The following is a 17,329-nucleotide window of genomic DNA, read 5'->3' as shown; positions in this document are numbered from 1 at the left end:
CAAAATAATTTATATTGGAGAAGATCTCTAAGATTATGGAGTCCAACCATTAACCCAGTACTGCCAAGTCCATCACTAAACCATGTCTCTCTGCACCACATCCACATGTGTTTTGAACACTTTCAGGGATGGTGATTCCACCATTTCCCTGGGCAGCCTGTTCCAGTGCTTGAGCACTTTCAGTGAAAATTTTTTTCCTAATGTCCAATCTAAACCTCCCCTGGTGCAACTTGAGGCCATTTTTGCTTGTTCCATCAGTTGTTAGACATGGTTCATCAGCTTCTTCTGAGGATGTTTTCAGTATGGTCAGGATTCTTCCTCTCTGTTTTCAGTCACCGAGGCTACAGAATATCTCGTCTCTGTGCTGACTACAGACTCAGGAAGAGACTCTACCTGAGAAGAAGGGAGGTTGCAGATGGCTGGATTCAGGGCAAAACAGGAGAGAGCAGAAATTTACCTGTCCCTCTCACTGATGAGATATATTTACCATTTTCTAGTGGTCCGCAAAACAGTGAAACTTCTTTCCCAGCTGGACAATCATACACTAGGATTGTTTCCTCTGGTCTGCATCTATGTTGTCTCTTTCAGGAAGTGGACTTAACTAAAGTAATCCTTGCTTTTGTCACCTCAGTGACAAAAACAATAACCACATTTCAAACCAACTCAGAATAAGCTGATATCACTACAACAGCAGCACGTAGATAAGCTTAAGCTTATTTTCATTTGGAAAGCTTTCTATTCTCCTATGGCAATACGGAGCTCTTTCTGAGATATTCATTAATAGAAGAGAGTTACTTTGAAAGAGAAGCTCATGGAAACCAATCAACCAAGTGAGCACACAGTCTTGAAACACACTGATTGCATCCATTTCATCAGAAGGCTGAGAAATTACTAACATTTCTCTTTTCCAGTTAGAAAGCAGTTGACAAATACCCTTTCATTGAACTAAAGCACTGTGGCTTATATACTTATCAAAAAACTCTGAAAAAATAACAAAGTTCATGGGAAACATGACAATGTTTTTGTAAGAAAAATATATCTCTATTTCATACCCGAAGTATGGTTTCGTCTCCAGCTGCTTTCAAGTCATCTTCCTTCCCAATGATTCTCTGTAGCTGTATTTGTTGAAACATGAGAAAAGAACAGGAAAATTAAAAATTTGATCTTTTAAGAGTCTTCTATTTCTGAACCTTGGTTTAATTGCATCTTTTCTTCATTATACATTTCTGCAAGGTTCTGCAGTCATGACAAAGTATTTGCATACTTGAGGATATTTTGCTATTCAGACACACTTTTTCCTAGGAATGTCTTATCTACTGTGGTTAATATAACCAAACATGAATTTATCTCTTGCAGCCCAGTGCTTCCTCTATTTTTAGAGGAGATTTTCTTGCACCGGAAGCTTAGTTTTCACTTCAGAAGATTTTGAAAGTCTGGGGCATAACAAGGATCATTCCAGAAAAAAAAAATATCCTGATTTTCATGCTGTCCTTCTAGATAGTTTCACACAGTTCTGTTATAAACATGATCTTCAGGACATGAAAAACATACCTTACTCACATTCAAATGAGTTACTATACAACTAACAATAAAGAATAATTTAATTAAATAAGTAATATTTTTTTTCAGAACTTGCATTAGGCAGAATGTGGTTTGAGTTTTCCCCTCCACCCTCAGAAAAAATTAATCTTGAATGTATTAGCTAAGATTTGTAGAATTACTGAAAAGAATCACATTTAAAAACAGAACTTCCACTGTCCCAAATAAAGCTTTAAGGTAATATAAACAGTGCATTAATTTGCACTACCTCAATTATGTCAGAGCTACAAGGTTTCTTTGACTGTATTTCAGCTTCAGAGATGAACATTGACACAAGAACGAGTGATTTAATATAGCACAAAGTACACCTACCTTTCAGGTACTTGCATGGATCCTCAAAAGGACAGCAGAAATGAAAGAACAAGGGACTTAATACATTTCAGGTAGAGATATGGAATTACACCAATCACTTTGGATTTGGAGGCTTTGAATGATGCTTTTAAAGCTCAAACATTTAAAAACTGCTGGTTTGCTTTTCAAACATTTCTGAATAATTCCTCAAGCCGCTCATTACAACTGGGAAAAAGTTCATTACCAAATTTTCACAGTCATTAATTATTCTGGGAAGTTTTTAATTCTAACCTTTGTTTTTAAATTTTTCTCTGTTCCTCAGAGAAGCAGTATGGTCTTGTAAATAGTAAGAGAAACACGCTATCCATTTGTGCTGCCAAAGTCATCCCTCAATCTTCAAATTTGGAGTAATTCACCTGTTCTAGATCTGCTTGGGTTTTTTTATGCTAATTTTTTTAGTTTCTCAGGATGCTTACTTTCTATTATGAATTTAAAATTGCATGTCTTGATAGTATTTACCAAAAGAAATGCCACAAAACAAGGCAATTAAACACCACTTGTTCCTCCAAATTATCTTATATTTTGATCATTTACAAAACAAATGACTAGTATAGTAAAAACATTATGAATTTCTTCGTAGCAAAATAGCATTATAGAGCTCTGGGTAAAACCACAACTGCTTACATCCATATTCTCACTGAAAAATCACATTTTTTCTTACCTGAAAAATTAATCATTTGATCACACATAAAGAATAAAATGGTAAATACTTTCCAAACAGGAGAAAAAAAGGGTTTTTTTCTCTTTTGGATTTTATTTCTAAAGGACCCTTAAAAAAATCTGTAGAATAGATTACAGTAGCAGAGGCTACTGAAGAGCACAGACACACAGTACAATTATTTTCACTATTCTGAAAGATTTCACTTATTGTTTCCTTACACTGCGTGTAAATTCTAAAGAGTGCTTGAAACTATTTCCAGAAGTTGGTTGATTTTTTTCCAGCACAGTGCAGCAACTACTCACATAGGGAGAAGAATTCTGCCCTCAAGAAATGGACTCCTCCATGTAACATTTATTTGTATTTAATATTTATATCTGCTTACCACTCACTATAATAATGGCTAATTCAAAGATAATGAGACCTATTATGCACAAGTGAAGCCTCTACTAAAGACAGAAGTAATCTGTTCTGAATAAGCCTTTCTGGCAAAAAGACTATGTCAGTCTTAAAAATAAAAAAAAAAAAAAGAAGAAAAAGAGTGTTTTTGCATCTTCCGGTTGCTTGAGAGAGATCAGTACTTGTGGATGCTCTAAGACTACAGAAGTATTCTGTGCCACAACTGCTGAGTGTTGGGTGCTGGCTCATGCAGCCCTAGATGAAGCTCTACAATTATTTTGTGGTATCTGCTCTCCAGCAGAAGTGTATAAGACCGTCTACTTAAAAAGTCTAAGCCAAATAGCTCTTGCATGTGCCATCAGAGCTACTCTGCCTTTATTCCCAATAGTTTTGAACTGTCATTAATTTTACTTAGACATCTTTAATCAGGACAGATTTAGAGAGTTAGGGAAATTCCTTTCTTACTTGGGAATTTTGGGAACTTTGGTAGCCTTATTCTTGGTGGGAGGTCTCAGATTAATGTGCATGGGTTATTATGTGCCTGGAAATCCCCCTCACCAAGTCTCAAGTGAATGTGTTGGAAGTGCAGAGTTCGTGCAAGTATCTTACGGTCCTCACAGAGATGCAGATAACGTGGCTCTGAGAAATGATTCTGCACTCTGGCAGGGGCTGAGTAAACAGTGGCAACTAGCATCTGTGAACATGTCATTTATTCCTTGTCTTCTTCACCCAGGGCAAAGCAACAAAACCCTCTTGGCCCTAACACTGGAATGTCTCTTGTGCTATGACTGTTTACCACTGAAATGTGGATGAAGCAGAATTACACTGGCTTTAACACAAAGAAATGGGGAAGAGAGAGAACAAGAGTATGCCTGTGAAGGGAGACACTTTTACTGGAAATGAGGAAAATGTGCACTGAAATGGAAAGGCTATGGAGGACAAGACAGACTCCCTTATTGAAAACATGGGATTGCATTCAAGATCTGCTTTCCCAAACATCCATTTTTGTTAGCAGAGAACACTGGGAAATTCTGCATGTCACACTCCTGAAGTGCCTGATCCATACAGGTTTGAGCACCCTATATCCCATCACATAATGCAGGCACTGAGGACTGGGGTTGGAGTTTTTGCTTGTCTCACTTTCCTGAATGACCTGCTTGACACATCTTGTGCCTGTTCATCCAGGAACACGTGAGAATTGAGATACACACAATTCAAAGAATGATGGACATTTTGCAAACCAAAAGGCAAGTTCTTACCTCAAAGATTCTACAGTCTAGAACAGCAGTTGGACTCTAGAGTCAGACAACACAGACATACATAGATGTCTGATCAGTAGATAACAATGGGAAGTGGGGAGTACAAGTGACAAAGCAAGAGAATGAACTAGCAATAAATTTTTTTTCCCCACTGTGCCCTGCCTACAGACACTGCCTCCTGATTACTGCTTCTTCACTATTCTTTTCCACTGCATTTTCCTTACACACATTTCCTGATGTTATCATCAAATATAGTGTGGAAATCACTACAGAGTAGTTCAGATATATTTTCCTATGTTGCCAGTTGGGGTAAGACAAATGATAGATTAGCCACACAATTTACTGATTTATTAGCTATCTAGAAACTTTCTATGATGCATATAAACTACAGTATACAAATAAACACACACATAGTTATTTCCACATTCTTACATGCCAAGATTTTTATTTTTAAACCAAATCTATAAAGTTTTGCTTGAAAATAGTCTCCTTTGTAAATATTAAGAAAATAGTCATGAGAGAAAACTCATCCTCTAACTAACTTGCATCCTTTGGGACTTAATGTGAATGAAATGATTCTTGTGAGTTGACAGTAATTTATATGTTGAGTTTTTTTACCACTCAATATTATGTTATCAATACAGTCCAAAAAGGAAAGGCAAAGTAACATTCTATGTAACTAGAATAATTTTCATTTAACTTGATTGTCTCTACAGAAATCAAATTATTTTTAATGATTTATATAATGTTTTCACCTCTACATTTGATGACTTTCTGTTGTTTGTACTGTCTGATTCAATTAGAATTACCTGAAATGGGTAATGCTACTAAATATATAACATGTTGCACATCTCCCCAAGAGAGCAGTGCTGTATTTCTGTAATAATCTCCTTATTTGCTTAACTGGCAGTACCTTTTTTAAAAAAGCACTGCTAATGTTGCATTTTGGTACAGAGGTACTACCAGATGAACATGTTCACCCATGTTCATGGAGTTACTTTCACTTGTAACATTGTTTTGCAGATGAATAATACAGCCATAATAGACTTATTTTGGTAATCAGGGCACTGCTAGTCTGATAACAATTCACTACGATTGCACCTGTTTTAGTAGGTTAAAAATATAGGCTTTACTAGAATTTGATTTCTTTTCAATCAGAAGAATAACTAACAGTTTAACAGAATAAATTCTTCAAAATTAAAAGATCTTGTGTAGCAACAAATGGGTGTAGGGCTGTGCCGCTTTTGGCTGGGGTAATTTCCCTCACACTGGCTGGTGTGGGGCTGTGTTTTGGATTTGTGCTGAACACCACTGATAACACAGAGATGTTTTTGTTATTGCTGAGCAGGGCTTACACAGAGCCAAGGCCTTTCTGCTTTTGTACTGTCAAGCTGGGGAGGGAACTGGGGGTGCATCAGAGGCTGGGAGGGGACACAGCCAGGACAGGTGACCCCAGCTGACCAAAGGGACATTCCAGACCATCTGATATCATGCTCTGTGTACAAAGAGGGGGGAAGAAGGAGGAAGAGGACATTTGCAGTGATGGTTTTTGTCTTCCCAAGTTGCCATCACACGTGGTGGGTCCCTGCTCACTTGGGAATGGCTGAACACCTGCCTGCCCATGGGAAGCAGTGAATGAATTCCTTGTTTTGCTTTGCTTGTGTGCGTAGCTTTTGCTTCACCTATTAACCTGTCTATATCTTAATCCATCAGTTTTCCATCTCTTACCCTTCTGATTCTCTCCCTGATCCAGCTGGTGAGGGAAAGAAGAAGCAACTGCCTGAGGCTTGTTTACGGCTGGGGTTACACCACAACCAAGGGTACCTGCAAGTTCAGTTAGAGGCTTCTGGGAACATTCATGAAAAATGATCTAATTTCAAATATTATTTTCAAATAGTATTACTAAGTCTAAAAGTATTTTTGCAACATTTTAAAACAAATTTAAAGCATGATTTATCAATTGTAACCTTGCTAAGAACTCACTGAAAAAGAAAGTGATCAGTGCAAAACATGTGAACAGCTATTCTATCATTAATTCAGAGTTTAAGGCTATGAAATTCACCTAAATAAATTTTTGCTAATTTCTCTATCAACAGGTACATTTAATTTAAAAAGTTTTAGATTTTAAGGTTTTCTAGAGATGTGAGTTCATGATCAGCTTTAATGTCACCCTACTGGCAGAAAATAATTTGACTTGTAGTAGCCATGTCAGCTTCTTATAAAACTGTCTCTCCACTTACATCCAGTATGAACTGAGGATCTGAAATAAGTTGAGTGATTCTATTAAAAATGATGATTGTTAATTCAAATTTTGACAAGAAGTACTTAGTTAGTCTCCTGTTAAATATTTAAAAGTTGAATAAGCTATATAATTAAGCCTATTCTTAAAAACATCAGAGCAAAATTTCCTTAGTTTTTGAAGTATCTACCTTTCTCTCCCCATTTAGATATAATATAGGAAAAAAAGTGCTGTTGCTGTTCAAAGTGTGAATTCATAAAAACCTTTCTGCAACAGCAAGCCAAATTAATAAAGACCAAATGAGGATGGTGAATTAAAGAAATTATTCAGCATACTTAGAAAACAAAAGACTCTTCCAGATGATTATTTAAATTAGCTCATGGAATTAAGGGATATACATTAATTCCTACCTTCCCTGTAGCAGATACTTACTTACAATTCTAAGGTAACATTTATAGAAGTGGATTCAGTTATGATGATATCCCAATACTTCAATATGTGCTCCTTATATATAAAATATTTTAGTAAGCTAAGATCATAGACTGGACCAAAAAATAGCTTGATGATTTTAATGAATCTTCAGTGAGCAAATATAACCCATGGATTTATTTAAATGCTTTAAAATTAAAACATATGTAAATACACCTACCTTAAAGAATTCTTTCTTTTCAACTTGTTCATTGCCATCTGCATCCAACATTTTAAAGGCAATCTGAAGTCCAGTCTGGGGTTCTGCAACAAATTGCAAAAGAGTTTAACTGAAAATATCACACACTAGGACTCAAATACCAAATATAAAATGAGTATTGGCTCTGGTTTAGTTCTCCATCGTTTTGTACACACTTGGTATTTCCAGTGAACCATACACACCTCTTCCATTATAAGGGAATTGTTTAAACACCTTTTTACTATTATTTCAAGGGATAATTAATGTAATGGCAAAGTAAGAAATGCCATGTACAAGCCATGAATGTCCATCTGACCCCCACAAAAATAGTGTAGCCCTTACTGGCCAGGTCTTAAGGAATTCTCAAAGGATGTATCTATAATCCCATGTCACTTCTGCAGTCTAGCTCTGCCTTGTTTATAAGAGCTATTTTTCTGGAGAGAAGAGTAGAAAACTCTGGCTGTTTTTGACAAAAGCATGTTTTGTGTGATTCCTATCAAGCTGATTTTTTTCAGGAATTCTACACAATTTTACCCTGTATTTCCTTCACTGAGTGGACTTTTCAACACAAAAATGTAATGAGACACTATAAAAGCGTGGTATATTTTGAGTTCCTTCCCACAATTTCTTGATCTTACTTTGCTTACAGGAGGTGGCCTTGATCACTAGCAAGCCACACAGGAGCAGCATGTTGCTGAAATGTAGCTACAGTGCACTGTGGCTAAGCAAGTCCTTATCCCAGTAATCTCTGGAGCAGGTGAATTATTGCCACCACCCAGTCATGTCAGGCATTAATATGAAAGCCATGGCCTTATTGTCTCTGGAAAATATTGACGCTTTCAAGAACAGTGCTGGACTCACGAGGGCAGTGAAGCACTATCTCTAAAAAACTTTAATGCCTTCAGAGTTTTGCTTCTGGAAATATATTCTTCTAGTTACATTCTGTAAAGTTTTAAGCCTTGCCTTTTTTTTAGCAAATCTTTCTGCAAAGGGAACAAGTTAAAGAAATATCCCACTCCTTTTAAGTCATAACATGATGGTTAAAGAAAGTACTATTTTAGAAATAACTACATCTTCAGCAGTCAACTAATATTCTATGTGAAGCAATCTTGTGATGCAGGGGTATTTTATAAATACCGTTGCAATCTGCACAGCAGAGCTGTCCCCAGCAACTGGGTTGATTTAATACTCAAAACTGGTTTCCTTTCCATGGAAATGCCACATGCTAAATTTGTGTTACTAGTATAAAAACAAGAAAAGGCTATCCAATAACATATTTAGAGAACAAAAGTAATTGATGTATTTAATAGCAATTCATACCATCTGTGTTCCAATTTTCAGATAAGAGAGCTGTTAGTGAAAATATAGACCTAAAGCTGCTTATACTGTTCAGAGATGACATACTTATCTGATATGATGTAACCCCAAAGGTATGTGTTCGTAAAATAAGCATAGTTCAAAGACTACCACAGATATATTTGTATTTAATTAGAATCAGGCAAAATTCCAAACTCTGAACAGCAGAGTTTCATCCTGGCTGTGAGTGCCGGTTAGACCTAGGTGCTTCCTTTCCTAATATTCCTGTGTTAACCAGGCTGCCAATTTGTGTGACTGGGTAATTGAAACAGAGCTCTAAGTAAAGGTGGCAACTTCAGTTCCTGGGCTTTTTCACCAGGCAGGGCTGCATTAACCTATTGCTAGAAATGAAATTCAATATAGCACTGGAAAAAGAAAAGATAGTGATGACACAAGACATAAAGAAAAAAGAAAAGAAAGTGGGGAAAAAATAAAACCTTTGTCTGTCACAAAATTACATTTTCAAGTTCAGCATTTTTACAGACTGGTTTTGTATGATAGGCAGCATCGTCTGGTCAGCAGTGTCCTGGAACCAGAAGCCTGATGACTCTTTTTCCCTTTGCCTATCGCTCAGCTAGTGATTCGGAAGTAATTTAAATACTGATGCCTGCTTTAAGAAATCTCACATTAATTCTCACTAGTGAGAGAGACAGGTTGTGTAACTCGGGGCTGACTGACAGGGGATACTTGTTAGGTAAAGATAGAGGCACTAACACTTGTTGACATTTGCTTTCAAACTGATCAGTATGATAACCCTCTGTGTAACCAAAGCAGCAACATTACTACTGCATTTTTATTCTGCATCAAAAGGTGCCTTTGTTTTTGCATTTCAATACATTCCTATACAAATTCTGTGAAAAATAATGCTATTTGATTGTCTGGAGAAGTGGAACAACTTGCTCTGATACTGCCTCAATTTTCTAATTGCTTCAGCCAATAATTCAGCATGAATTCACTTTCAACTGCCATAAATTTCTAAAGAAATAGAATCCTTGGCACCTATTTCTGCAACTTTAAGGTAGTCTTCTGAAGTTATAATTTGGCTGTCATCGTTGTCCTTTTTTAACATAAATTCATCTTTTTTGAGTTGCAACAAATATTTTAAAATCAGTATTCGTATTTGTGTGTTAAAGCTTAATGCGTATTTACACATATAATTTAATACTGTGTAAGTTGACGTTGCCAAAAGAGATTACCCACCCCTCATGTTGTGCAACAGGAACCAATGCAGTTCTGCTGAGAAATGAAGTAAGCTGCAGAAGGGCCACTTGAATTGTGCAAGAGGTGTGTAATGATGGAAGGCTGGACATACTCTTTCCACTCTCTGGAGACCAAAATTACTTGTTCATACTACACCATGAGAAATTCACCCGAATTTCCAGAGCAAGGAAAATTTGTCAATTTATTTCAGGCCCGGCCATGGACCTTGCAGCCAAGGAAGTGATGAAGGGTCATCCGAGAGTCATGCCTCTACAGTCTGTGAGGGAAGAGGTGACTTCCTCCTTTTCTCCTTTCCCCACGCACTGACACAATAAATCTATTATGCCTGGCTTTGTTCCTTGCTGAAAATATTAGACCTGTCTAAGTCAGTGGAACAAGACTGCATGTAGACTATTCTGTGGACTATTCCATGGACATGCAAATGGACTACTTCACTACTGCTCTAGGGGTCTTGCCATGTAATGCTTATTGATGCATCTCAAATCTTGGTATTTTTAAGCACACATCAGAACAAAACAGGGGGGTGGCAAGCATGGCTCAGAGTAAGTACCAGACAATTCCAGATCACTTCCATGCATAAAACCAAAAAAATGCCTGTTGCTTGTAGATAAAGCAAATACCAAACAAAAGTTGTTTTAAAAAAAAGCGCCTGAGAGAAAAAGGAAGGAAGCAAAGGAGAGGGGAAAACATACATAAACAATACTTGAAGGAAATAAAGTTAAAAAGAACAGAACATAAAGAAAAAGGACTTAAAAGTCAGGCAAAAAGTCACTGAAAAATTCTGCTGTTTGTGTATTGCACCCATTTCAAATCTGAACGCAATAAAAACAGGCAACAATCTTTGAGACGCTACAACAATTTTCCCACCCCTGCATGAGCCATATTGCTAATGTCTCATTGTCCAAAATGACTAAAACTACTATCCAGAAGAAAAACTATTTACCTTCCCATCCAGTTCTTCTTCCCCTTATTATGTGGTTCTGTAAATCCTCTCAAAGGATTTCGAAAGACTTTTCTGATCCCATTGTGCAGGGAGTACCATGATTTTTTGAAGTATTGCTATGGGCCAATAATAACACTGATGTCCATTTATATTAATGCATTGTCATCCTATATACAGTAGTTTTTTTTATATTTTACTATAATACAGAAATTTAGAAGCTAAAAAATATCAGAAGAAAAGTTCCTGGTAAACTGTTAGTAGCTGAGTATTTGTGCCTATGTATTTTAAATATGCAATACTTACTTGTAAGAATTGTCAGCAAAAACAGATACTCTGCATAAGATATCAACCCTGAAAAAAAAGTTAAAAAATTACTTGTGGAAAACCCAAAAACTTACAGCAAAATTTGAAAGATTAAATCTTACAAATATAAAAAAAATGTTGTTTGCCATTGTATGAAATATGTGTATTAAAGTAAGGCAAGTTACTATTTAATAAATTTTTCAATTCTGTTTTTAGTACTCTGAAGGTAAAATTCCCTAACCCGAGACTCATCAATGATCCTGTCTAACCAAGAAAGTAAGGTTTATTTGGTATTAACAAAAGGCCTACACTAAATCTTTGGATTCTCACTGAAAACATTCAATGTTTATATAAAAGGCAAATAAATTAAATGTGCTTTGTCACATTTAGTACCTGGGAGGAGAACTACTCTAACACTACCCTGAAGGATCAAAGTCCTCCATCCTTTGGCAGGCTCGCAAAAGGCGGAGAATAGCTTCCCTCTAATTCTCAAGGGAACATGGCAACACGCAAAGCTGCCAAGCTGCTAGATTGTGCTGATAGTACTGCTGGGCCCTGTGCCAAGAGGAGGATTCTTATTTTTTTTTTTTTTAAATAGGAACATGTCCTTTCTACAAGGTGAAAGTATTTTACCCCCTTTTGAAGGAAAATTCCAGTGTTTTCTTTTGAAATACCGCCTTAAGTGAAAAGCCTGAACAAACACAAAGATGTGATAGCGTCAAAATAGAGTGTGCAAGCTAAAGATAGAGAGTGCAGAATGAGGGTGGCTAAACAACAGAATCTGAACCATCTGCCCTGCAATAATGTTTTGGGAAAAAAATGTAAAGGGCTTTTTTATAAATCACTTTTCAAAATAACTGAGCTACTTTTAACTTGTGAGCTAAACATTGTATAATGCTGAAGCTGCTTAAAATAATGAAGTTCAAACATGCCTATCTGTGCAAAGATAAACTATTTTTGTAATTTATATTTAGTTAATTGATAGATAAGGAACCCACTTAAGCTTCAATGATAAACAATTAACTTCTGATAAACTACTATGCAGAAGCAACAGCATTTGTATTTGACCTCTGATAGTGACTTAACACTTCTAAGCACCAGAGCTCAGAAATATTAAACTGCTAAATGCAAGAATCTGAAAATCTGAGAACAAGCCTTAGCTAAAGGAAGGTCTAATGCTGATCCTGTTGCCTACACACTCTGGTTCCATATCTCAGCTTTCCTCTCCATCAAAATAGGACTATTTACCCTATTATCCCAGATGAATCATGTAAATCAGCACAGTACTACAATCATACAATACACTGTGGAAATAAAAAATACTCTCCTCTCAAAGACTTTGGCTTACAAGTTTTAGCATTTCTGTCATTGCAAGAATGCAAATTATTATTTTCATTGCTGTAAAACTTGGAATTGCATTCTTAGATGAAACATCTAGGTTTTCTACAAGTTTGAAACCAAATAAGCAGAGAAAGAACTCCTGTCCCATTTTTTAAGCTTATATGCCTAAGACAAGATTTAAAAAGAAAAAAGGATAGAAACAAATAGGTGGTAAAAAGAATTCAAGCAAACAGTGTGATAAGTAGTGATCAAGATTCCTAACTTTGTTTTGTGTGTGACACAGCAAAAGAATGTTTAAAGGAAGAATAGATAGGAAGACAAGGAGGCAACTTCCAGGTCTGTATAGAAAACAGTCCTCCCAGTCAAGGACTGCAGTGATGTCAGCACAAAGATCCCTGACTGGAAATATAACCACCAAGCAATGAAGGATGGCATTACTGGGCAAGGAGAAGTGGGAGTCAGCCCCTCAGCTGTCTTGAGAGGTTCTGCAAGGGGATAGTCTAAGGAAGACCTGGAAGTTGAAGACAAATGGCTTATGCTAGGTAGAACAGAACAAAAACAGAAATAAAATGGAACAAGAAGAGCCCAGTGTGGGGACACAAAATAGGAGATGACAACCCAAAGAAGTTGTGAAAGGAAAACCTGTTTATCAAAGCTTTTGAAAGGATATTAACATGGCAGATTATGGTCCTAAAAGTCTGAGAAAAAAGAAATTTGTAATAATTGAGATACAAAATACTGAGTCCTGGAGAGTTTTAGCTTTATAGCTAGACAGGGATCATTATACCTTATAAAATTTTGCAGAAAGAATCTGAAAAATTTTTAAGGAGACGGTAAGATGCGAAGGAAAGATCAATTTAAAGACAACACCCTGCTGATCGGCTCAAGGGAGAAGCACCTGAATTGAAGAGGGCTGGAAAGAGAAGCCTTGCAAAAAATGGCAGGAGTAAGATACAGACTCCATTTTTATCATTTTACTGTAATCTAACCAAAAAGTCACTATAGTGGAATTGGTAAAAAGGTAAATATAATAAAAATATGTAGAAACATTCTGGATTGTTCTTTAAAACCTGACACAATGCTTTAAAGAAAATTCACAGCCTGCATGATATTCTCTGGGAGACTGATTGTACTAAAATAACTTATCATATGATTTTTTTAATTTGTGGACTAATTTCCATTTAAAAACTCATTTTAATTTTATTGCCCTTTTACTATATGCAGTGAGTGGCCAACAGACCTCATGCATAAAGTAAATGAAATATTTTTCTTAATAATTTTCTTTTTTATTCTACAATAATTATTACAAAGGTACTCAAATTAAAAGATGTAATGCAGGAAACTTAAAAAACCCAAAATAAAACAACCTACTGAAAATGAAATTAATATACAAGCACAATTTAAAAGATAAAACACACTGTTGAATGACTCAGCATACCTGCAGTCAAGGATGTGAAGTTTGCATTGGCAAAATACTGTCATTTTCTAAAGCTAAAGGAACCTGCCTTAACCCTCCCTAGAAATATCTGTCCTCAAACTTACTCGCAAATGCTGGCAGTACAATATTCTTATTGCTGAATAAACTGTAAGTGTACCTACAAAAGATGACACAAATTTTAAAACTGTCCACTAGAAGGCAGAATCCCCTAACATTACACTTTACAAACCAGACTGACAGCAGTTTCCCCTCTCCTTGATATTTAAATAACGATTTGGAGGTAGTTAAAACAACCTCAGCTAAACAGTTGGACGGGGTAGATTCATTATTCTGGTACTTGTAAAATCATAAATATTTTCATTTTTAAACTCTGATAATAATGCATCTCAAAGTAAAAGCATTGAAGTCACTAAACAGGCATCATGACCAAATATTGTAAAAAATGTGAGTGTTTTAGATAAAAAATCTGAGTTTATGGATGACTGCACTGAATGTTTCTGCATCATCTCAACCTCCTACCTGACCTTTGAAGGACAGAGGTTCGAACACACAGTGCTAAGCAAGGGCAGATCTTTGCCAGAAGGCAGAAGACGCCAAATCTGAGTGTATCACTGAGCCCACTTTCTGCCAAGCACTCAGCTGGGAAGAGGTGCAGTAAGAAGAGGCTGCACAGATTTGCTGTTTTCAGTTTCTCTTGTGGATTTCTGGTTTTCCCAGGCAGCCTTCTCTGGGGATTTGCAATGTCCATCACTAGAAAAAGAAAGGCTCTAAAAAAGCAAATAAGGAGAGAAAATACCCAAAAATTCAAGACTGAAAATACTTTAAGCCAAATCTGGGGAAAACGTGTGATGATTGGAAAAGACGGGGAATGAGTAGTACAAAATCCAGCCTTTCCTAGGATAGGAAAGAATAGGTAATTTGTTCAGAAATGTTTCAGGGCTTTTGGGATATGCTGGGGCTTTCAGCAGTGGACTGATAAGCAAGGCACCCAGCTGGAGACCCTTGCAGGTCTGCACAAGGATGCAAGAAGTGAATTGCAGGCAGTAGAGGCTGTAAGGCTGAAGGGTAGATGAAATGCTGCAGGCTGAGATCGAAGGCTGCTCTCTTGGCACAAGCTTCCAGTTGTGTCTGAGGATTTGCTGTGCATGGAGAGAGCATGGCTCATGTCTGCCAAGGAACTGCAGCAGTGCAACAGCAGCTTTATTTTTCAGAAACATCCATGGGATAAGGGATTCAGGCTGAACTGTATGATACAGAAAGTTCGTGAATAGGCGCTGTAGGTCTTTCTCATTAGTTTGGGAATTTTGGCCTTTGTTACTGTGAAATGGTTAATTGCTCATCTATTTGGTTTTCTCAATCCTTTTGTTTGTTTTCTCTCTTCAATTAATTTGCGTTAACGAGATGTTTATTTGGTGTTCTTTAATCCCCAGTTGTTACTAACAATATCCCTGCTCTTAGTTTTCTCTTTATGTAGTCCAATATGAAGTGGAAATGCTGGGTGAAAAGAAAACAAAGCACATCAACACTGTGAAGGGTCACAGAGCTCCTGAAGAGGGAGAAGTAAGTTCAACTGCTCTTGGAATCAGGGATACCACTTAATGTAACTAGGTACAAATTTTATTTTAATTTTTATTCTTAGTTTCCATGCATGTATGTTATATAGAGGAACAGTCAGGTTATTAACAGAAAGTCTTAAAAGTCCATTTTGTGTTCAGATCATCCCTTTAGCCCTTTTCTCTTCCAAGTAGGCCCTTCAGTTTCTTTCATGTCTCCTCCTGCACCTCGGAAGGCTTTCAATTCCCAGCCTCTTTACTCTCTCTCTTGCATAACTGAGAGATTTGCCAAGGAGGCAGCTACTGGCTAGATGGGGATGAGGTAAAATCCATGAAAACGTCTTTTAAAATACATTTAACTCACACCATATAATGAGATGAAAAGCAGTATGTATTTTTCAGTATCAGAAATGCTCATTACCTTTATCACCAAGCTCCCTAAAAAAGGTCGGTCCTGGTTTAGCTTTGGCAACATACACCAGTGCAGCATCTACCTCCTTTAAAGACACAAACAAGAAAATATAATGCCAGTTTTGAAAGAGACTTAATCACTTCAGTAACAGAAAGAATGCAAGTTCTTTTGAAGAAAGAAAGGAACATTTTGCTTACCTTTTTTGTCAGTTTCTTGGCTGAGGCTTTGCCTATAATAAAAAAAAAGAAATCGTCATCATTCAATAACAAACTGACTTTGAACTTTGATCAGGTTCTGTGGCATTTCTTCAGATTTTTATGGGAAAATGCTAAGTAATATGAAACAGAGTATTTCGCAACAGACAGTTTGTTTCTAATTCCCATAATGATCATGAAAGGACAAAATTTAAAAATAATATGAGCAGTCTGTTCAAATGTTCTCTCAGCCTAGATTAAACCACAGCCCACTTTTGTATTAGCGACCAACTTACTAGTATGACTTTGCATACTGTGAGTTACAAATGTTGCACAGATTCCAAAGCAAGACTATACAGCTACAGTATTTACAAAGGGATGTCCATGCACACATGATAGTCCTTGAAGAGTTGCAGGTTGAGTATCTGAAAGCTAAAAAATACCAAAAATAAAGAAAAAAAAAAAAAAAAAAAAGAATGAAAATGTTGATGTTTTTATTAAGCAGAAGTAAATCAAACAATTCTGCTTTCTGAGAGCATCAGACAAAAATAATGCAAACTCCTAAGTGTTTCTTAGCAGGTTCAAATGTATTCACTCAAATAGGGGAGCCACTGGCAGCATAGGTTATGCTCCTGTGTAAATCACATGTGTGAGGAGCTGCAATGTTGATTATCAAGAGTGGAACATTCCAGCTGTCTAGGCAGAGATTACAGAAACCCTATGGTCATGGACCTGCAAGAGCTGCACATGTCCCTTCTCAGTTTATCTCCTCATACAGTTTTCCAAACCCTATTGCCCTTCACTCTCACCACTCTCAGCCCATCACACTCTTCCCTCATCACCATTTCCTCTGCATTCCAGCCAGACACTCCCTCCTATTTATTCCCATTGAGTAAGCACAAACTGAGCCACTTGGATGTGCTCTGTGGACTGCTGCCCCTCTGTGCAGCAGTCTGCTGTGCTCCACTCTCAGTCTCCAAGGCTAGTTTGCTGCTTCACAGGCATTTTGCATCCAAAGGGTCACCAGTGCAGCACCTCTATCTGGAAACGGACACAATGGAGGCAGCCTGGTGGGCAGCTGTCAACAAACATCTACCAAGCCTTTTCACAGACCCATAATTTGGCCAGACAGAGGTGCTTTGTCAGTAAAATAGTGAATTTCCACAGTGCTGGCAAATGGCACACCCAGCTGCAAGGGGTCTCCACTGGCAACTTTTGGCTTGGAACATCTCAACCAGCAATAGCTCATTTTTCAGCACAGGAAAACCAGGACCCTGGCCTCTGCTCCCTGGACTAGCAGTAACAGTTTTGCTGATAAATTCGCCTCCCCACATCCCCTCCCCCAAATCAGCCTAAGGCAGACACCTGGCACATAACATTTCAACACAAATGTTTA

At 37.1% G+C, this 17,329-nt stretch overlaps 1 protein-coding gene across 1 annotated transcript in view; it reads right to left on the bottom strand.

Moving 5' to 3' along the window:
* Positions 1-17,329, bottom strand: part of MICU2 (mitochondrial calcium uptake 2) — a 137,747-nt gene that overhangs the window by 21,654 nt on the left and 98,764 nt on the right. Inside the window, exons 3-7 of the mRNA XM_015636727.1 lie at positions 15,937-15,968; positions 15,749-15,824; positions 10,996-11,043; positions 7,155-7,237; positions 1,053-1,115 (exon numbers count right to left, since the gene is read on the bottom strand). Coding sequence (XP_015492213.1) covers positions 1,053-1,115; positions 7,155-7,237; positions 10,996-11,043; positions 15,749-15,824; positions 15,937-15,968 — 302 coding nt within the window. The remainder of the gene's footprint in view (positions 1-1,052; positions 1,116-7,154; positions 7,238-10,995; positions 11,044-15,748; positions 15,825-15,936; positions 15,969-17,329) is intronic.

Source organism: Parus major, chromosome 1 (genome assembly GCF_001522545.3).
Source record: "Parus major isolate Abel chromosome 1, Parus_major1.1, whole genome shotgun sequence".
NCBI classification, from domain to species: Eukaryota; Metazoa; Chordata; class Aves; order Passeriformes; family Paridae; genus Parus; species Parus major.
This window is presented reverse-complemented; position numbering and strand designations above follow the sequence as displayed.